The 23,441-nt window shown below is 42.0% G+C and overlaps 1 protein-coding gene across 3 annotated transcripts; it reads right to left on the bottom strand.

Moving 5' to 3' along the window:
- Positions 1-230: 230 nt before the first annotated feature.
- Positions 231-10,946, bottom strand: LOC139065052 (uncharacterized). Of its 3 annotated transcripts, XM_070547876.1 has the most exons (3): positions 8,600-10,946; positions 8,475-8,511; positions 231-8,272 (listed from the first exon to the last, which is right to left on the bottom strand). In XM_070547876.1, exon 3 carries the CDS (start codon positions 1,041-1,043, stop codon positions 231-233), a length of 813 nt encoding a protein of 270 aa, XP_070403977.1. In that variant the 5' UTR covers positions 1,044-8,272; positions 8,475-8,511; positions 8,600-10,946. The 3 variants fall into 3 exon arrangements, with proteins under 3 accessions (XP_070403977.1, XP_070403975.1, XP_070403976.1); XM_070547874.1 differs by having other exon boundaries at positions 8,475-10,946; XM_070547875.1 differs by having other exon boundaries at positions 231-3,212; positions 6,495-10,946.
- Between the last annotated feature and the right edge of the window lie 12,495 nt (positions 10,947-23,441).

Consider the following 23,441-nt stretch of genomic DNA (forward strand, 5'->3'; position numbering starts at 1 on the left):
GGATGAGATAGCTGCAGCATATGTTTTAATAGTGCTGAATGCGAGGCCCCTGTCCACCAGTATCTGCAGAAATGATAGGACATCCGCCAGCTGGCAGGAGAGCGCTTTAACATTCCGCTCTGTGCACCATTTTTGGAAAGCTGCCCATTTAGCAGCATAGGATGCGACGGTAGAAGGCGCCTGCGCACTCCGAATCGTGGCGACCACATCATGCGGCAGCCCAGAAGCCTCTAAGCGTGACCGCTCAGCGGCCAGACCCACAGCCATTGGCCTATTTCTGGAGGATGTTTGATTATCCCATCCGCCTGGAGAAGGGCGTCCGCCCTCCACGGGAGCCTCCACGGGGAGTCGGACACTAGCGCTTGCAGGTCCGGAAACCATGACGCGGACAAGCGTCTGGGAGCTACCAGAATTACCGAGAGCTGTTCAGACCGAACTCGGTCCAGGAGACGGGGAATCAGTGGGACCGGCGGAAACGCATACAGGAGCGTCTGAGGCCAGGGCTGGCGTGAGAAGGTGTCCGCTCCAAGCGGGGGGTGGTCCCGGGGACTCAGGGAAAACCACAGGCGACACTGAGCGTTTTCGCGAGCTGCGAACAGATCCACAGAGGGTTCCCCGAACTTGATCCAGATCTGTGATATCAGTGCGGGATGCAGACGCCAGTCGGAGTCGCGGGGTCCCCCTCTCGACAGGATGTCTGCTGCCACATTCAGGAACCCAGGAATGTAGGTGGCTTTGATGGACAGCAGGTGGACATGTGCCCAACACAGTAAATCTGTGGCTACCGATTGAACTCCCCCATGGCGATTTATGTAGGCTGCCGCCACCTGGTTGTCTGTGTGAACTTCGACATGACGGCCCTCGAGAAGGGCAGCGATCTTTTCAGCCACGGGCAGAGCAGCACAAAATGGGCACGAGGCCTGGGGGGTCAAGGCCAGGCCAACGTGATGAGCCCCGAGACAGACCTCACATTTGATGTGCAGGTCGCCACTGGAGATGGAGCCCGTCTGGCAGGCCGGGCAGGTCCTTGCGTTGCTGGACATGACTGGTGAGTTGAATGTTGTTTCTAGATAATTTGCTCTTTAAAGAAAGCTCTTAAGCTTGGCTTGAAGAGATAACGGAGGCGAACAGTGGAGTTGCTCCACTTATATACCCACAAGGGGTGCCCACCATTGGTGGGCATACATTTAAGCTCTTTATGATTGGCTGATACTGAGATCATCCTTCCAATAGCAGCTAGCTTAAGGGCTAAGACTAGATGAAATAGAACTGTGTTTCATCTAATTATGGTAAATGGGTTGTTGTCCTAGTCCCTACCAGAATCAGCAGCTGATGATATGTCAGCAGGTGTCCCCTCACAACCCAATGAACCTCAAGAAGGTGAGCAATGTTGCATGTTAGCTAGCAGCCTCATTTAAGGGGTTCTCTGGGAATCACTTAAGGCTCTCTTCTCTATCAGTTATATTACAAAGGAATATAAAAAGGCTATTTTTGGTGATAAACACATTGTTTTTCCACATAATGATAATTATATATAAAAATCAGTAAAAATGTATAGATTGTTTTGGATGCTGGGCAGGTTGCAGTGTTGCCAACTCAGCGACTTTGTCACTGTTCCTAACAACTTTTTGACCCCCCTCAACGACTTTTTTTCCAAAAAGCGCCTAGCGACAAAGTTAGCGACATTTCTCAGGACCCGTTGCTACTTTCTGTAGAACTTTCATGTAGATATTCCCCACAGATTAGCAACAAAGAAACCATTTGCACTCTGAACCGTTCTTCCGGGAGTAAGGAAAGAGAACGATACTCTGCACATGTGCACGAGGACTGACCAATCATAAACCGTTTTCGGCCGGTCTGATTCGCTGAAGACAGAGTACAGCTGCAGAGCTGGAGACCGCCGATTTACGTCTGCTGCTTTCATATTACTGCAGGCTCACGCTTCTACTAGAGACGGCGCGGGGGCCATCTCTGGTTCTGCAGCCGTCAGACACTTTGGCTTTTCCTGCATTTGGCAAATGAAGTCATCGGGAGTTTCAACTACCGTCCCGTTTACACACGCAGCTCTGTGGCTCATCTGAATTTCCTTCAGTGACACAGGGATGGTTATACTATGAGACACCCGCTCCCTTTTGCTCGGTGCACCGTTATTATCACGATGGAGAGAATGCACAACAGAGAAGTTGAGAACCTATGAGGTGTAAAAAACAGCTTTTTAGGAAAATGTCTGTGAGAATGAGGAGAGCAGGAGGTCTGAGTTATATCCTACAACAGAACTGTTTGGATCACCACACCATATCTGTCTTAATGCCCCTTTATTGGTAGTTTTGGAATTTATTGTACATTTCAAAGCAATTTGGGCCCATTTTAATCATACTAATTAATAACTTTAACATATAACATAGTTTTTATTTTCCTCCCTTTTAGTCCTATATATATATATTAGATGCTATGGGGAAAACGAACGCTAATGTGGCGTGATGATGTCATCAATATGTAAATTAGCACGTGACATCATCTGGCGACATCTAGTGACTTTTGGGGGGAACTTCAGCTACTTTCAGTCAAAAACAGTTGGCAACACTGGCAGGTTGAAGCATTGTTATTTAGTCCGTCACTAAGTATGTCTCTCAGGAGCATTATTAATTATATCACTGTAAATAATAAATCTTGCTGTGTACAATCAGGCTGAATATATTTTTAGCTGTTTTTTTGTTGTTGAGAAAAATGGGGTTTCTAGAGACTTATAAACAAATTCATGCAGTTATCCAACTTTAAAATTTTATGTAACCCTAACTGACTTCGGCTTGAACTGTGTGCTTATTCATTTTGTGTCTGTGATGAAGGCATCAAGACTTAATAAAGAAGTCACCTTGTGAGCAGTGAATCCTTAATTTTTGTCAGTCATACAGAAATACTTGATTTCAAGAGGAAAGATGTCACACCCTGTCCTGTCTCCCCATTGTGTTCAACCTGCATCTCTGTTAATTGCTCCCACCTGCCTCTCGTTTTCCAATCACCCAAGCTCCCACCCCGCTTGTATTTAAACCCCTCCAGTTCTGTGTCTCTGGTTGGTTCGTTGTTCCCATGTCCTGCGCGTGTTTATCATTAAAAGACTTTACCTGTCCCAGGTTGTCTTTCTGCCTGATTGCTTCCCAGCGTTTGGATCCTTACATCCGCTCCACTCACCAGCACGTCGTGATAGAAGACAGCTGAAAATGTAGTTATGTAAAGCTTTGACACAACATGGACATTTAATTAGATATCCAAATTTGAATTTGATCATCAAATAACATTTTAGAATAAACACATTTTAAGGGAGTAATAGGGAAAAGGAGATTAACACCTTTCAGCATTTCCTGCTTTTTTCAGCAGTGATATTGCTAATTCTGTTGAAGGAAATTCACTGTTTAATGAGAGACAGCTGGTGAAAATGATATGTAAATAAGTAAGAATGCATGTAGACCTACATAATTAAGCAAAACTGAAACACTAATATGAAGTATATATATTATATTTTTTTCTCCCTTCTAATCTGGGAGGGTGGAACCCCAGCTCCAGCTATGGACAAGCCCCCAGGAGGCCCAACTTGATATTTTTTCATGGGGCCCAAAATCTCTGGCAGCCCCCCTGGTAATGTCACATATCAACATGCTGCCCCTGGAGTCTGCTTACAGCACTTGATGAGGGGACCAGGTGTGATGAATGAAGGCTGATGAGATGAATGATGGTGCATGCATGGCAGGGTCATGACAGTCTTACCTCCGCACGCTCTGTCTTTCCTTTTGTTGGTGTGGTTCATGCGCGGCGCGCGCTCCTGCATAAAATCCCGCGTCCTTGCTGGATTAACAGCCACTGCTTTCTCTTCACAAACAGTTTAATTTAAGATTTAAACATGAAACGGAAACCCTTCAGCAACGTGGGACAGTGTTTCAATTTGCGGGTAATTCTGGTCTCCCTTTACTACAGCAGCCACTCAGCTATGGAGGCTGCTGGCCTACGGAGGCTCGGAGCTGGACTCTGGCAAAGGTGAACACGATCAAACTACTTTTGAGGAGGGAGAGCTTTGCTGCATTTTTGCTACTGAAATAAGACGTTTCAACCAAGCACTGTATGCTTTTTACATTTTACAAGTGTGATTAAAACATTTAGTAAAAATAAACATTTTAAATTCTCACATTTTAGGGGTGCTGGGAGATGATTTAGGGGTGCTTCAGCACTCCCCAACATAGGCTAAAAACGCTCATGGTGCTGATGGCAATTCTGAACGAAATGAACAAGGTCCATGCCAAACCAACGGAAAAAAAGGTTAGAAGCAAGGTACGAAACAGACACTGTAAAATAATTATAAGTATTAAGATGTTAAAAGTATATAAATGTCAAAAGAAAACAATACATGAGCTAAGATCTACAACCAGGGGCAGTCCTAGCTCGTTTGGTGCCCTGGGCGATCACACTTCCTTATGCGTGATTTACTTGACCAACTTATTACAATATGTGATGCATTTATACCCCAAGGCATAAAGAAGGCAAGAGCAAAAAAGCAAGTAGCCGTCGCCGCTGTAACATATGTTCTCCAAAAGACACACAGCACTCCCAAAAATAAAAAGGATTTTTCAATACCTAATACCCATTTTGCCGCCCCCATTGTCCAGGTCTAAAACTGCTACTGTTTACAGCAATATATTCCAATTCATGTTCATGAATATCTTTATTCTTCATGTTTTCAAGGTTTCAAGTGTTTGAAATTTAAACAAAGTGCTTGAACTGTAAGTGATAGATACTGCAGGTGTGTGTGTGTGTGTGTGTGTGTGTGTGTGTGTGTGTGTGTGTGTGTGTGTGTGTGTGTGTGTGTGTGTGTGTGTGTGTGTGTGTGTGTGTGTGTGTGTGTGTGTGTGTGTGTGTGTGTGTGTGTGTAAACATGAGCAGCAAATTATCAGAAAGCAAAAGATCAGTCTTGATGAAATGTAGATTTGGGTTCTGATTAGGGTTGTCACGGTAACCGGTGTAGCGGTAAACCCCGGTAAAAAAGTTGACAAAAATAATAACCGTCTTGTTTTAAAATATATATATTATCTTGGTGGGTTACCGTGGCTGCGGTGTAGGCGCGGTGACCCTTACCAGCCACCGTATCATCTGCTGAAGTTGCCGGCAGCACATGTGCGCTTTGTTTACGACCAAAACTTTCTTGAGGCTAAAGCTGAAATAATGACCAAAGGAGGAGACAGCAGCGCTCAGGACATTTATTATCCCTCAAAGAAGACAAAGTGGGAAGTACGGGCATTTTTTTTTATATTTGAAGAATGCCGAGGGACAGTTGATAGAAGACGGCTATCCTGTTTGCAGCACGTGCAGAAAAAGTGTCTGTGAAAGGCAGCAACGCTTCAAATCTCATGACACATCTGCGTGACCATCACCCACAACTCTACAGTCAACGCAAGGCAAGCTAACGTTAGCGTTTTAGCTAAAATGCGTGATCCGAGGATTTGGGTTGAGGGAGAAAGCAACGAGTCGCTATATAAAGCAGCCGCAGCGCCGCTACCTGCATATAAACCGTGTCGCAGACACCCCCATGTTGAAATGACGCTATGCATTACGGGGCTCCCAGGGGCAGATAAGAGTTGGTCTCTCTCCGAGAATAATTATGAATTTAACAATGATTACTGCCTGATGACATTTTCCCACATCTGCAAAGCTCACTGGAAGGACACAAACCGAGGACAATATTTTCCTGATATAGGGTTTATTACTCAAGTAAGTGTCATGTTTGGAGGAAGGTACCTAACCCAAGACATGCAGAATGCAACACAGACCAAAAACGGATGGTAAAATGATTTATTTATAAAGGAGGAACTTAGGATGCACAGATAAGTCTGTGATTGGAACTGCTACGACAGCTCAGCGTCTGGAGGAGGGAGAACACAGGTGAGCATAGGTTCTGATTCAGAAGTCCAATGTAGGCAGAGGTAGAGCCCTGCACTGAAGCCCTAGGCCCTCGTGTCGGCCCGGCCCGACGGCCCTCGGGCCGGGCGCCTTTATTTTTAATCGAATTCATTAAAAAAACGAAACACAAACGCAACATAGTAGAGCCCTGCGCGGGACTGTTTTCTTCATCCCGCTCCTGCCCGCTCCCGCTGAATTTCTGACCATTAACGCCTGCAACTGCAGCGTTAAACCAGGGGCGGATTAAGGACTGAAGAACATCCGGGGCTTAACACACGCACACACACACGCTCACACACACACACACACACACACACACACACACACACACGTGACACGCACTGGTCAACATCATATTTGTCTTGTACCACATAATTTTTAATCTGAAGCTACATATTAAGCATTTTCAGGTCAGAGTATTGTTCCTGTTAGTGTTTAGTGTGAGATGATAGTAAATATTCCCTTTCTTTCTCCAACAAATTTACCTGATAGTAAGCTAGCTTTAGGCAAACCAGCAGCACAACAAATATTTTCAAATAAGACTCACAAACCTGAGTCAACACCAGTCTCATCAAAGCTGGGGTTCTGTCGCCGTACTTTTGGTCTAAAAAACGTCCTTATGTCCATCTTCACTCATGCGTTTCAGGCAGAGAGAGCAGAAGAAGCCGGCTGCTGAAGGGCTTCTTCTTCAGTGGTGGAGGCTCAGGCAGGCTGTATACAAACTACTGCCAGCTGCTCCCTCTCTGTTGGACTTTGGTACTGCATGTTACTTCTGCGAGTTAGATCCGGGGCTTCAGCCCAAGTAGCCAGGCCTAATGCCGCCCCTGCGTTAAACTCCCGCCCACACCCGTAGTGTGCATATCTACTCCCGCCCACACCCGTAGTGTGCATATCTACTCCCGCCCGCACCCCTAGTGTGCATATCTACTCCCGCCCGCACCCGTAGTGTGCATATCTACTCCCGCCCGCACCCGTAGTGTGCATATCTACTCCCGCCCGCAACCGCAAAACTCGGAGAAATTACGCAGCTGGACCGAGCGCAATTTGTGGCAGCGGCAGCGCGAGTGGCACTTGCGTTGGCAGCTCTGACTCTTCCGGGTGGTGCCACGGCTTTTAGTGGCACCTGCCACTGCTGCCATGGCCGCTGTCACTGCTGCCACAGCTGCCACGGCCCATGCCACTGCTGCCAAGACACTTCCGGGTGGTGCCACGGCTTTTAGTGGCACTAGCCACGCCCCCTGCCTCTAAAAGTCGTGGCACCACCCGGAACTGGTGGTGCCACGACTTTTAGTGGCACCTGCCACTGCTGCCACGGTACCTGCAGCTGCCACAGGCTGTAGTGACTTCAGTAATTGCAGCACTTATTGCATCATCGGCCTCATCATGCCAACGTTTTTATTTTTTACTTTATTAACAAAATCAAAACAAACAAGGCTGTCACCAAAAATATTTGAAATATTTCAAGCGGTTTACAAATGCATTTCCCAGTCACTCCATGCATATACAGTGTAATGCAATCAGAAGCGTTAATGCATTTATTTTTTCCATCATTTTTATTGCTCCCACAGACGAATCCGTGACAGCTCTAGTGGAAGATCCACAGACACTTCCGGGTTGAGGACCGGCGGGTCATTGGCCTCCGGTACGGAGTCAGGAAGCAGGGGAACACCAGAGGCAGATGAAGAGCGCCAGAGCAGTTCTCAGTTTCTGAAATAATTTATGACAACTGCTACCAATGTGGATTGTGGAATAAAAAGAGATAAACTGTTAGTTTTCTCAATATTGTCATTGCAATCGCAGCAGATATCGCCATCTGCCGGCTTAAAATGGTTATTGCAGTACATTTTAAACAACTTGGAAGTGAAAAGGCTGTTTGTCACTACAACAGATTTGGGAATGTAGTTTATTGTTAATTGATATTGTGATTTTACAAAAATAAAGTTTTGTATTGTGTATATAGATTTATCACTCTCTGTAATGTGAAGGGACTCCAATAAAGAAGACTTAAAACACAATAAAACTTTATTAAAACCAAGACCTATGCTGTTTAGTCTTGTACCTCAAATCTGGAGAAAACTTTGAGGTTCTTCTCATCTATGATAAAGGAACAGAACTTGTCATAGTCATTTTTATTTTCAAAAGCAAAAGTCAAATGTTCTGCTGGAGAGTCATAATCATGGTCCTCGTTCCAGCTTTGAACTGCCTCAAGGACTTCCTGCTGTTCTTCCTCATCCATGGACAGAACGGATGGCACTTTAACCATTCCCTCGAACAGTGTTCCCTTTACCCACTCGGCTGCTGCCAGCGTGTCTGCCAAAATACTGCTTTCCTGTGAAAATGACAGACACACACACACACACACACACACACACATTTATATATATACATGCAATGTTTATGCATGTATGCTGAAAACCCCTCTTTGATTTCGAAGTAGAAGTTGCAAAATTCCCGGGACATCAAACACCCTCCGTCCTCACTGTAAATATATACATATGTACTATATACTATACTTGTTATGTGTGCTTTACCTTTGGAGTGTCATCATTAATGGCCAGTTCTGCTTTTCTGTGAGGTCAGAGAAATCATGGCGTTTCAAAATTTCAGCTTATTATACATGCTCCTAACAGGAGTCAGCACCCAAATGTTACTATACCCTTCATTGTCAATGAATGGCTTGGTCTTCATAAGCAAGTCTTCTGCTTGAAAACGGCAGATGACATTTGTAGTCTGCACCCACTGAATCAGAGCCTATAAAACAATTTTACATCAAATTAATTTGGAAAAAGTTAGAATCTACATTATGCAGATCTTTGACCACATTATTATTGTGAAGGCACTATTTTCTGTTGGTGAAAATGTAATTTTAGCATCCAACTTCTTCCTGCTTGTGTTACAAAACATTACAAATACTAGTAAGTTGTGTTTTTTTATATTTATAAGTGTCATATAAACATACCTCAGGCAGAATAACATCTGTTATGAAATGAGGATCCACAGATGTAGTTCCTGAAAGTGACAGGACTCTTTCCAAACGCTGGATGATTGTTTCAGTCTGGAACAGGAAGTAATAAATATAATAAATGAACAATAAAATTATACAATTAATTGGGAGGTTGGAGAGAAAGTCATTAAATTCTTTAGTTCTGTATAACTTCCAATGTACGTTCTTGTCAATAACACATTATTTATAAATTTTACCATGGCCAATTTACACCTTATCCTGTAGAATAAATCTCTGTTTAGTAATTCTTCTTTTAGTAATATTGTATAAATTTGTATTTGTATTTACTGTACATATTTAGAGAGTAACAGGGACGGTGCTTTAAGTCCAGACGCCTTTCTTTCAAAGCTCCTTAGACTACAATGACCTGGATGACTGAGAACCTTCACAGACACATTCTATATGGTATTCTATATGGTTCCACAAACCAAAATATATTTTCCAAAAGGTTGGAGGATTAGAATTCCTGTTAAAATGTGACTTTGAAATATATAAATTACCAATCAAACTATCTGACTTCCATAAACAAATTCTGCTCTACTGGAAAATGATATTCAGCCACAACTTTACACCGCATAGCTCCACCTTGTGGAATAATAGAGCCATTGTAATTAATAGGAAGACTAAATTTAAAGAAGAATGGTATGACAAACAGATTTTATATGTGACAGATTTGATGGATAAAAATGGCAATTTGTTACAATTTGAATGTTTTGTCGAAAAATTTAATTTTAAATGCTCTGTTAGAGAGTTTAATCAAATCAGTAGAGCTATTCCACTTCCCTTAAATTCATGATTAAAAATACCTTGCTTAATTCAAATGTGGTGATTAAACTTCCTGAGTTGAAAATTGGCAAATTTAAATAAGGTGAACAAAAATGTAAAAACAAAGTACTTGGAAGTATGTTAAAAATAGTTATTCTATGATATTGACAAATCAAAGAAAATAAAAATCACAGGAAAGGAAACTACAGCCATGCAGCTATCTTAAATGGCCAATTGCACCCAAGTTGAACGAAATTCAATTCAAAATAATACATAATATCAATCCAGCTGCCGAAACATTAAGAAAAAGATTTAATTTTGAAGTGAACCGGTGTGTCTTTTGTATGACAGAATGTGAAACTATTGAGCACCTTTTCTTCTCGTGTTCAGTAACAACTGGTTTTTGGGAGGATGTTTATCGATTATTAAATATTGAGAGAAATGATGTATGGCTTAACAAATCTAAAGTGTTGATCTACATGGATGCTCTGCCAAAAAAGATATCCAAAATGGTGAATATTATTTTCATCATGGGAAAATACCATATACATAAAACTAAATGGAAAAACAGCAAGCCTAACATTAACCATTTTAAAAATGAAATAAAACAATTTACAACATCTCTAAAAGTAGTATCAGAAAATAACCAATCTATAACTGAGTTGTACGAAACAATGTCTGAGTTTCTTGTTCTTTAAATTACAGTCCAATGAATCAAACATGTTTGAAATATAATGCTGAAATATCAACCTCTGAACATTTTTTGTTTGTTGATGATATTTTATTTTTATTTTATTATTATTTTGCATCATAATTTATTTTATGGTGTAGTGTCATGTGGTAATTGTTGCAAGTTCTAAATGTAATTTTCATGTTCCTCATCTGAGGTCATTTGTATTTGCTTTATTCTTCAGTACGTTGAATGTAGGTTACATTTTAAACTGAATGTATGTGAAAACGAAGATTGAAATAGTTACAAAAAAGTTGTTTAAAATGTACTGCAATAACCATTTTAAGCCGGCAGATGGCGTTATCTGCTGCGATTGCAATGACAATATTGAGAAAACTAACAGTTTATCTCTTTTTATTCCACAATCCACATTGGTAGCAGTTGTCATAAATTATTTCAGAAATTGAGAACTGCTCTGGCGCTCTCCATCTGCCTCTGGTAATCCCCTGCTTCCTGACTCCGTACCGGAGGCCGGTGACCCGCCGGTCCTCAACCCGGAAGTGTCTGTGGATCTTCCACTAGAGCTGTCACAGATTCGTCTGTGGGAGCAATAAAAATGATGGAAAAAATAAATGCATTAATGCTTCTGATTGCATTACACTGTATATGCCTGGAGTGACTGGGAAATGCATTTGTAAACCGCTTGAAATATTTCAAATATTTTCGGTGACAGCCTTGTTTGTTTTGATTTTGTTAATAAAGTAAAAAATAAAAACGTTGGCATGATGAGGCCGATGATGCAATAAGTGCTGCAATTACTGAGGTCACTACAGCCTATGGCAGCCGCAGGTACCGTGGCAGCAGTGGCAGGTGCCACTAAAAGTCGTGGCACCACTTCCAGGTGGTGCCACGACTTTTAGAGGCAGGGGACGTGGCTAGTGCCACTAAAAGCCGTGGCACCACCTGGAAGTGTCTTGGCAGCAGTGGCATGGGCCGTGGCAGCAGTGGCATGGGCCGTGGCAGCAGTGGCAGGTGCCACTAAAAGCCGTGGCACCACCCGGAAGAGTCAGAGCTGCCACTGCAAGTGCCACTCGTGCTGCCGCTGCCACAAATCGCTCCTATTACCTCACAATAAAAGAGATGTATTGAGTTTGCGTCCTCTCTGGTCCTGGAGAAAACATGTCACAACCCGCGGCTCTCCCATCCTTCTGATGCGGCTCTCTGTGCTTGTAAAATAATGAATGGATATTTAAATAAAATGTTTTATATTTTACTGAATTAATTTTATATCTGTAAGTCAATTCTATGTAAAGATTGTCTGCGTAAACCTGAACAGGTCCAACCCGGTCTTACTGTGAGACCGGGTTGACGGGTCACGCTTGTGCGTAATCATAGGCACTTCCTGGGCTGAAGAGATTCTGGGATTCTCCTCCTGGATGTGTCGCACATTGGAGACAGGAACAAGCACTATTCAGCCAAAGTTTCATAATCAGGGAACATTTTCTAAGGGACAAGTCTCTCTGAGAGACAGGGTTTGGAAAACACTCGCTTCAGTGGGAGGAACCTTCCCGCATGCGCTCTGGTTCTGCGATGCGCTCCAAGCCCCTCTCCACAACTTCAGCTCGCTGTGCACATATGCGCTGAGCAGCTCAGATGTTCAGATGGGAATCTTTTCTTGGGTGATTTAGCTACATCTGCGATGTGTGTAACGAATAAATTGTCAGTTTGTCTGCATGCGTCGGGATAATTCTTTCTATTTTTTCTCTGTCAAAATAAACAGCCAAACACGGTAACTATCCGGTCAACACAAGCCCTGCTTTAGACTGTTTTGTTTGCTTGTGAAAATTGTTGGAAAGAGATCAAATTTAACTTGATTACCACCAGAGCCAGTGCGCCGTTATCTCCGTGGCGGTAAACGAGGGAAAAACAAATTGATCGGATCCTGCTCGTCTTTTAACACATTGGTCAGGATTGACGCACTTTGTTTTCATTTAGTTGGTTAAAAAAGTCAGGCTCGGGTCGGGCCAGAGAATCCTGAAAACCTTTTCGGGCCGGGTCGGGCTGGGGCTCAGATTTTAGGTCCGTGCAGGGGTCTAGGCAGAGGTGTTCAGCAGAACATCCTGTGGGGCGTGTAGATGTTGGCTGGAGGAGGGAGAGGTAGAGAGCCGGGGGGAAGCGCAGGAGAGGGAGCATAGGTGGAGAGAAGCGGGGCGTCCTGGTGGATGGGGCACTGGGTTGAGATGAGAGGTGGGTTATGGAGGTTGGTGATATGGTCCGCGTGCTGAAAATCCAAATCCTGGAGTAGAGGTAAGTATCTAAAGAGGCCGACAGGAATCCTGACGAAGGGTAAAAATCCAAATCAGTTCCAGGCGAAGCAAGAAAGGTCAACATCCAAAAATACTAGAGCTAAACACTACGAATAACATTAATCCAAGAAATACTAGAGATAACTCGAGTGGCTGGCTACTACCACGCTGAGGCAATCTTCCGGCGTCGAATTGTGTCCTCCATCCACCTTAAATAGGAAAACACCCCACTGATCAGGAACAGCTGGGCCACTCCCTCTCCTGGCAAGAGACTCACAGATGGTTAAGAGGAAGAGAGTACTCACCCCAGCTCATGACAGTAAGGGTAAAAAGGTATCTGAGTAGAAGGCGTACTGAGGCCTAGTCCACACGTAGCCGGGTCTTTTTAAAACGAATATCCGCCCCTCCAAAAACTTGCGTCCACACCACCTCGTTTTAAAAAAACTCTGTCCACACGTACCCGGATAAATACGTTGTTAAGGACATGCCAGACCTGTAGGCGGCAGTACTTCCCCCGTTCTTAACCTCGTCCTTCGTCTGTGGTCTTCCGCAAGCAGCAGTAATTCTGCTTGCAAAAACAAACAAGCAAAAAGCGCTTGGACGATTGATAAAGCGAGCGCAGCTCTGAGGGCATCCATGCTGTCGGCTAGTGTAAACACAGGTCGCACACGTGATGTCAGCATTTTTTTGTCACGGAAAGTGACGTTGCGGACCTTAAAACTCCGGTTTTGTCTGTCCACACGCAGACACCCAAAACGGAGAAAACGCAGATCTTCACTTTGGCCGGAGTTTTTAAAAAGATCCGTTTTCGTGTGAAAAAACTCCGTTTTCGTGTGGATGACAGGCCAAAACGTAGAAAAATATCTACGTTTTGGCAGATCCCCGGCTACGTGTGGACAGGGCCTGAGTATCATCTGATCTAATATTTTTAAAATGATGACATCAAACAGACAAACATTAAGAAGTTATGGGCAAATATTGGTATTTTAAAGACTAAAGGGGAAAAATGTAAAGGAATAAACAACATAATTACAAAATGACAAACTTTAGGCAAAACTTAGACACAAACTGAGGACAATAATTTCCTGGTATACAGGGATTATTTAGTTGTCTGAAAATGTAACACGTTTAAAAAAATACCGCGATAATACCGAAAACCGTGATAATTTTGGTCACAATAACCGTGAGGTTAAATTTTATAACAATAACCAGCACAAATCATCACTTTGGAAAAGTCACACCAGGTCATCTAGAAATCTGATGGAGGACATGCAAGTGAAACTGGAAAAATGTAAATATTGTGTAAAAGTCCATCTTTTTCAGTAATTCAACTTAGACTAAGAGACCAAGAGCGAGCCACCCCAATTATGTTGCCATGACATGTCGAGATGTGCAGCAAAACATGAAGTTACGCGTCACGCTGACGTCACTCAGAAGACTCAGAAGATTAAAAAGTAAGTAAATAAATAAATAAAATGAATAAATAATAAATTCAATCTAAATAAGCCCCACCCACCCACTATCTCTCCCCCATGCTTATTTCTCAGTGTGGTCTCAGGGAGCTGCTACAGAACTCCATCAGTCAGTCCATCACGGGGACACAGGGACAGTCTAAGATCTTCTAGTCGTGGGCTGGTGTAGAAACTCCCACACCCGTTTTTCACACAACAGGAGATGTTTTAGAGCACTGGTCCCAGGTGGATGAATAGAATAGAACAGTAATGTCAGTGGGGAAATTCATTTGCTAGAGCAGCACAAACACTTACAGAAAAGAAAAAGGGAAATTAATAAGATTAGAGGTAAACACACAAAGGCAGTAAGCTATTATAGTAACCTTCAACCACTAAAAACAACCAATAACAAAACTGGGTTTCCAGAACTATGCAGCAGGGACACAAACATACTACATCCGGTAATAAAATCATCTCTATGTTGTTTTTAACAGCAGCTGATTTATGTATCATGGTTTTAACTAGATTTTGGCTGTATGACTTTTTGTTTTATCTATTTTATTTTTGCATTTATGTCCTTAATTTAATCTATGGTGCCTTAAGATTTATTGTGAAGCACTGTCAGCTTTTTAAATCCTGTACAAATACATTTTAACACACGTGTCTCGTTCCATGCTGCACGTGCTTGCGTCTGACTGGGCGCCATTAATGAGCAGTGAAAATGCAGACAGCGCCTCGCTGACCAGTGCGAGCCAGGGAGAGGAAATGTCAGAGATGGTTTTTACAACAGCGTGATGAAGATGTTTGGTGCATGGGTGTATTTTCTGGTTTTATTACAGTTGTTTCATTTTCTTTCAGAACCATTAGAATAATGTCAATATTTTAGGTGCAGTACCAGCAAACAGGCACAGGAGGGCGACATTGGTCCAACAGACGGTTTACATTTACCTGAAACACCGTGGTTAAGACAACTGACTTCATCTGCCTGATTTCATGTTAATGATATTTTCTAATGACAGTTTTTCTGTTTGGTCAGTCTTGTTTTCTCTACTTCCTGGATTCAGCGCCGGAAACCATTGTCCACCCCTTTTACGTAACGTGGAAGCGAGCCCTTGTTGCCATGGAGACCTGCCGTGTGCTTCGTTAAATTCTACTGTTTTTGCTGCATGTGCGCAAAGTTCACGTATTTACTTTTACGTGCTTCATTGAGCTCGTATTTACAGGTAGGACTGCCATTTCTAGTCTTTAGTGTTTAAAAGTGTTTCATTAGAACCTGCAGAAGCAGCTAAACGTTCTTTCTGTCCCAACTGGACCGGACCGGACCCTCTGGAGACAGAAACCCGACACACAAGACGGCCACAGCGAAGCGAGAGGGAAGATGGTGGAGCGGGTAGCCGAGAAGTAGCGTGCTCTGAGTAGCTAACCCTGAATTTATAGCAGATGTAGCTCTATGTAACTCACAAAACTACCTAATACCTATTTCCTAAGCAATAATTACTCTCAAACGCGCCTTTGACCGTCATTGGAAAACTTTGGAAGTTACTCCGGTTGCATGCTGAAGAATGGCTAACAGCAAAGCTAACGGTAAAGCTATCAAAGCCTTGCTACCCCACGACTATGCGTGCCAAGAGGCTATGGAGACCAATTTGAGGGGGACCAAGAATCTCTTAACTTCACCAGGTAAAGCTGCACTGCCCTTAAAAAAACAAAGAGGACATGAAGAGGCTGCTATCAGCGCTGAAGCAAGTGTCATTTTGGCTGCAGTTGAAAGTCTCAAAAATTCAATTGAAGAGCTCCGAGGCGATTTAAAACAAAACACTCTCACCATTGCCAGCATTGTGAAAGCGGTTGACTTCAACAGCGGTGAAATAAAAGATCTCAAAGAAAAGAACAAAGGATTGACTGAAGAGATTAAATTGTTAAAGGCTACAAATCTAGATCTGACAGCCAAATTGCTCCGTGTTGAAAAAATGACGGAAGACCAAGAGTCTTACAAGCGACGATGGAATCTGCGACTCAACGATCTTAAAGAAGAAAAGGATGAAGACACACGAAAAAAGGTAGCTGGCGTTTTAATAAAGATTCTGCCACACTGGGCTGAAAAAGTGGAACTGATCCTGGACACCGTCCACCGCCTCGGTACCCCCCTCAACGGCCGTCCCCGACAGATCATCCTACAATTCTCGCTGAGAACCTACAAGGAGGAACTCTGGCGTGCCACCAAGGGCCACCCGATCTGCAGGGAGCTGAACATCAAATTTGCTGAGGATCTCACCAAGGAAGAGAGAGAGGCACGGCTGGCCGTATGGCCAAAGGTGGAGCAAGCACGCAAGGCGGGGCTGAAGGCGATCTACAGGGGTCGTCATGCATACATCAACGGTCAAAAGATAACTCCTTAATTAGCACTGGAAATGGGTTTTAAATCCATATATGTGAGCTAAAATGTTCATTTCTATCTCAGGGTTCTGCTACTTGTTACGTTCTTCTAAGGTAACACGCACATAATTTGTTCTGTTATTTGTGTTACATGTTTTTGAAAAGCAACCTTTCTTTAATTTCAATTAATGCAAGGGGATTAAGAAACATAACTAAAAGGAAAAGTCTTTTCCTGTTTTGCAAAGGGAAAAATGCTAATATAGTATTACTTCAAGAAACTCACTCCAAGCCTGAGGACAACACTTTTTGGTCTAAACAGTGGGGCGACGGAGCTTACTTCTGCCACGGAACTTCGAGGTCAGCAGGGGTCGCTGTTTTACTAAAAAACTTCCAGGGCCAAGTTATCGCTCAACACAAAGATGAACATGGTCACTGGTTAATCCTTGTTATTGATATTGATAATGCAAAATTTATTTTAACAAATCTGTATGGGTACAATACTATACACCAAAATAAACTACTGTTAGAAGTAATAGCCTCACAGCTTGAGCATCTTAAAGTATCATACTCCACCAACAATGTCATTGTTGGGGGAGACATTAATATGGTTCAGGATGATTTTTTGGATAAATGGCCCTCTAAATATTCCTCAAGTCACCCAAACTCCATCCTTAATAACTTTTGCTATGAACAGAATTTAGTGGATGCTTGGCGTCATCTTAACCCAAATACAATTAGATTCACATGGTTCAACACAAATTATAAATCCAGAATTGACCACTGGCTTGTGGCTAATGATTTACTATCATATGAGATCAATACTGATATCTCCGCTGCACCTCTGACAGATCACTGTCTTATTTATCTACAATTAAAACCAAAGGTTTCCACTCGGGGGACAACTAAATATTGGAAATTGAACTCCACTCTACTAAATTATGATTCTTATTGTGACGGGATAAGATCTATTCTGTCAGGTGTTATTACGTCAGAAGAACTAGACACTTCAGTAAGGAAATGGGAATTTTTCAAATATAAAGTTAGACAATTTTCAATCTCATTTAGCAAAACAATTTTAAGAGAATCTCAGAAGAAAGAGATAGATCTTGTTAAAGAACTGAATTTTTACTGCAGCAATTCTAGCCCTACGGAGGATGACAAACAAAAGATTCGGAATCTTCAATCCACTTTAGATGAAATGTATACTCAAAAAGCAAAAGGTGCATTTATTAGGTCTAGGGCAAAGTGGATTGAGGAGGGTGAAAAGAATAATGCATACTTCTGTAATCTGGAAAAAAGGAGACAAAAACAGAACAGTATAAAATCAATATTGATAAATAATATAGAAATTACAGATGACGAGATAATTTCAAAGGAAATTCTTAAATTTTATGACAATTTGTACTCCTCAAAATTCTCTGAAGAAAATTGTAATAACTTCCTGAACAGTATTGAAATGCATATTCCTAAAATCAATGATGACTTCAGACTTTTATGTGATGACAATATAACAAGCTTAGAGCTGGATAAAGCTGTGAAGCGACTATCCCTGAACAAAGCTCCCGGTCCAGATGGACTTACAGCCAACTTCTACCATCATTTCTGGGAAGAAATAAAAGATTTACTGTTTGGTGTTTTCTCAGAGATTTTTGAATCCTGCGATCTCCCTCCTACAATGCGACATGGTGTAATAATATCAATTCCAAAAGCAGATAAAGACCATAGGATTATCGAAAACAGAAGACCAATTACCCTAAGAAATACAGATTATAAACTTCTGACTTACATTTTCAAGATACGTGTTCAATCTGGAATTTCAGATATTGTTTCGGAAACACAGTCAGGATTTTTAAAAGGAAGATCTATTCACAACAATATAAGATTGGTAATGGATATTATTGAATATAGTGATATGATAAATGATGACGGTTTCATATTATTTTTAGATTTCTATAAAGCATTTGATTCAGTGGAACACCAATTTATCTTCTCAGTTCTAGAACATCTTGGCTTTGGCGTTAAGTTTACTAATCTAATCAGAGGTTTGTATCGGAATATTAGCAGCTGTGTTTCATTACCCAGAGGTTCCACCCCCAGGTTCAATGTCTCTGTGGGCATACCACAAGGCTGCCCAATTTCTCCTTGCCTTTTCATATTAGTTAGTGAAATGTTAGCAATCTACTTAAAAAACTGTGTGGATCTAAAAAAGTTAAATGTCCTTGGCACAGAGTTGATCATAAGTCAATTAGCGGATGACACCACGCTTTTCTTAAAAGATTATAAACAAATTCCTATTGCTATTGATAAAATAAAGCTATTCTCTGCAGCATGTGGACTTAAGCTAAATTTGAAAAAATGTGAACTATTGGCTATTCATGACTCCCCTCTAAAAGAAATTTGTAACATTCCCATCAAATCTGAAATTAAATATCTAGGAACATATATTTCTAAAGACCAACAATTTAACCTAAGGACAAACATAACAAATAAACTTGATGAAATTAAAGCCAAACTAAATATTTGGCTTCAGAGGGATCTCTCCATATTAGGGCACATTTATTTAACCAAAATGGAGAGTATATCTCGATTAGTTTATCCAACCTGCAGTACTGCAATTTCAAACAACCTAATTAAAAAGATTAACACCATCAATTTTAACTTCATTTGGAGAAATAAGCCACACTATATAAAGAAAGATGAAATGGTCAAAGAAATTAAAGATGGAGGCTTAAAAGTAATAGATTTCAATTGCCTTAACGGAACACTCAAAATTAATTGGCTAAAATCTTGGCTCAAGAATCCGAACGCTTTCTGGTATTCTATCCCCAGTCATATATTTAACAAAATGGGTGGTCTAAAAATTTTACTGTTATCAGATTTTGATATAAACAAACTGCCCACAAAATTATCAGAGTTCCACAAACAAGTACTAATGTATTGGAAGTTGTTGTATGTACATAATTATTCCCCTCACTCTTCTATAATTTGGAACAATAGATATGTATTATGCCGTAATAGGTCACTATTTTATGAAGATTGGATGAATAGGAAAATTTGGTCTGTTGTACACTTGATGAAAGATAATGGTGAACTACTAGGGTACGATGAATTTTGTCTTAAATATAACTTTAGCCCTCCTAAATCTGATTTTATAAAATTATTAATAGCACTTCCTAAAGAGGTGGTCTTCCAGTACAGAAACATTATTCAACACCAACCTATAAATCCACAGTATGGTTCTATCTCCATCCAAGGTATTCCCCTTACGGATAAAAAGTGTACCAACCAATTTATTAGACGGTGTTTTACTGATCAACTATACCCTTGTAAAGTCAACAAGAACAACATAATTTACAAATTTGGTAAAAGCTCCATTATTAAACTAAGGACTCTTTATTTAAAACTTCCTGTTCAACCTAAAGTCAAAGAAACGCATTTTAAAATTCTAAACAATGTCTATCCCTCAAAGGATCTGCTCAGAAAACGTTTTAACATTGATGATAATTCATGTTCCTTTTGTGGGAAGGATGTTGAAACAACTGATCATATTTTCTTTGAATGCAACAAGACACGGACGTTTTGGAACTGTTTTGAAAACTGGATTCAACCTCAGATTGGAATCCCATGTCCCATTTCAAGAGATGTCGTCACCTTTGGAACTCTCCTTCAAACAAACAACCAAGAACTCTGCTACAATCTACTTCTCTGTCTGGCAAAATTCTTCATACATAAACAAAAAATACTGAAATCACCCCCTGTGTTCAATGCATTTGTACATGATTTTAGATTGTATCTAAGATCCCTTAAATGTATCAATAATAACAGCTATGAAGATATGTATAGACTTTTTTGTAGACTTCCTGGAACTGTGTAGTGGTCCCTTGCATTGTTTTTGTGTTGTTTTTTTTTTTTTGTTGTTTGTTTTTGTCCTCCCCCTTTTCACTGACTGTTCAATTCTCATCTGAATACATTGGCATGTTCGCCTTATTTGTAATGTAAATATGCTTTTCTGCAATAAAAAAAAAAAAAAAAAAGACGGCCACAGCGTTCACGCATGCGCAGCAGTACAATTGTAATCGTCTGCACGCACAGAAGCGCAGGTGGCGTGATGACGTCACAAAGCCTTTATGACTGACGCTGGCAGCATGGACATATACATAAAGGTCTGCAGTCAGTGGTCAGTCAGTATCAGACTTGCTTTGAAGAAGGAGGTTGGACGGATTGTTGCTCTCAGAAAACTTGTTGGTTTTGTGTAAACAACATCTTTTAACAGCTTCCTTCAGAGAAATCTGGTGCATTTGGTGAATATTTATAGCTAAATTATTCACTGCTCGGAAATCCTAGAGTGCAAAATGGTCTTTGTTCTGTCAAACAGCCAACCAGCTTTCCAGTCAGGGCTAAGGTCCTCTGAGCTACAGTCGCTTCACAAACGACGCAGATATGAGCTTCTGGCTAGCTACAGAGGAACTAGCTTTGCAGAAACACAAAACCTGTGTCTGTCTGCATCAAAACCTGACAAGGCTCGTCAGATTCAGCCCTTTGAGGAACCAAGTGTCTTTTTCAAGACAGCCGCGTCTGTGGACACCAGTGGAGGTTTAACATCCATCTCCAGCAAAAACTCCTCTGTTTTACGGGCTAATCGACAAGACCAAAGATATAAAACGCTGGCAAGGTACCAAGGAATTTCCTTAGTGGAGAAAAGACAGACGTCCTCTGTCCAACTCCAGGATACTCCTCGCATTCAGCTGTTGGGGAAAAGAAAGCGTTTGAGTGACGGAGGTCACGAGAACTCTGACTTCCCCAGCGCTGCTAAAAGGCTGCGGCTGTCAGAAGGCACACCTCAGCAGAAACGTCCCACTATGATCCGTCTCAAAGGTCGTAGGAAAGGGACGGATTCAGGACCCAAAAGTGTCTCCGAACCCCCAAAAACTGCATCTACCATCAAGTCTGAGCAGCCTCGAACTCCAGTAATCTGGATTATTGGATCCAGTTACATCAGACGGGGTGAAGAGGCGGCTCAGCGGCAGTTTGGGACAAACTTTGGACTCAGAGCTAAGGTCCAATGGTTTGGCAAAGGAGGCATGCGCTGGGGCGGTGTCCTTCCCAGGTTTTACTCCGAGGCTCCCACACACGGTCCTCCAGATATTCTGGTCGTCCACGCCGGAGGAAACGATCTGGGTCTCGTTTCCCCGGTGGAACTGGCTTCTCAGATCCAAAAGGATTTGTCCCACCTCCATAAGGACTTTCCGGAAATGAGAATAGCCTTTTCCGCCATCAACGAACGGCAGTCGTGGCGATACGGGCGACCAGGAAGAATTAACAGCAACAGAAAACAGGTTAATTCTTTACTGAGGACGGCCGTTAGGAGCTTTGGGGGCCTGGTCATCGAGCATCCTGAGCTCAGGTTCTTCAACAACACCCTTTTTCTCCCAGACAGAGTGCATTTCAGTAAGAGAGGAAACAGCTTGTTTCTGGGCAGCATTCACTCTGTTCTGGAGAAGATTCTGGCTCAGAGGTGTAACACCTAAATCTGTTACGCGTTAAAAAGATAACAGCAGACAGAAAAGGGCAAATGGACGAGCTTCTCGTCCAGCACCAAAAAAAAAAAAAAAAAAAATCCAACTAACTCTGCCAGAGTTTCCCTTTTGGGTCACTTCTGCCGGTCCCAAGCCCGGATTAAAGAGGAGGGGTTGGATTATAACACAGAACTAAATCCACAGTAGAGGGATTTTACTCTTAAGAAATAAAATGAAGGCAGGTTATGACATATACAAATATATTTAGTAAACATTTATAGTTTCTAATCAAACACGTCAAATATAAAATTATTTATTATACAATACAGTACAAACTAGGAATGGGACGATCTACCTAAACTCACGATACGATGCACCTCGATATGTCTGAGGCACGAAACGATACGTCACGATACGATATCAGATAAGAAAAAAAAGAAAAAAAATATTACTGTATAATAACAACTTGTTTATTTTTTTTCCAGTTGCACACAGGGAAACACAAGGCCTAACAGGCCAAACACAAACAGGAACACCCTTAGTGCTGCTATAGGCCTTGGTTATCTTATCTCAGGACTGGTTCTTCTTCAAAAAAACTAACATATCAACATGTTCTGGTGTAATCAGTGATCTCTGAGCAGACACAATGTCTCCTGCTGTGGAAAAGACGCTCACTGGGCACTGATGTAGCAGGAATGCAAAGGTAGGCTTTGGCAAGGGAGGCAAGTATGGGGTAAGCATAAGCATTAACTTTCCACCACTCAAGTGGACTTCTGTTGAGTGGGATGGGAATCCCACTCCTGTAGGAGAGTATCTCCATTTCAATCCCTCTGCTGGTCTGCACTGTCTCAACAGTAGTGTAGGAGCTCCCAAGGAGATCTTCCAACGCTGTCTTCTTTGGTGGGGGAGGCTGTGTTGCATCCTGCATCTGCCTTTCTCCTTCTACTGGCTCTTCCTGGCTCTGCTCTGCTCCCTGTGCTGCCTCTGATGTTGAAGCACTGGCCCTAGTGGTTCTTTCATCAGTGTAACTGGTCTGAAAATAAATAAAATAGAAAAACTAGTTAAACATTTCTGTCCTTCACTCTCATTCACTCTCTCTCTGATGGACTAATAAAAAAACATGAGAACTAAGTTTTCAGACTCTGGCCTGCACATACATACAGTTACACACATGCAGCAGGAAACCTCTTTTTCCCCAATAAAAGTTAGCCTACCTGGTTGCGCTGCTCATGAAGTGCTGAAGCTTTTTCACATATTCGGGCATAGATGGACTCACGTTGTTCATCATTCAGATGGGACAGGCTTCTGAATCGTGGGTCAAGCGCTGTGCACTCCTGCAGCACATCATTACAGTCCCCGGTGCATCGGTCCGAGATGTCGAGTAAGATGGCGCTTTTCATGTTGGCGATG

This window comes from Nothobranchius furzeri, unplaced genomic scaffold (assembly GCF_043380555.1).
Source record: "Nothobranchius furzeri strain GRZ-AD unplaced genomic scaffold, NfurGRZ-RIMD1 Scf078, whole genome shotgun sequence".
Lineage (NCBI taxonomy): Eukaryota > Metazoa > Chordata > Actinopteri > Cyprinodontiformes > Nothobranchiidae > Nothobranchius > Nothobranchius furzeri.

Excerpts from the sequence above, each read along its gene's own strand:
- LOC139065052 (XM_070547876.1), bottom strand. The coding sequence starts at position 1,043 with ATGTCCAGCAACGCAAGGACCTGCCCGGCCTGCCAGACGGGCTCCATC.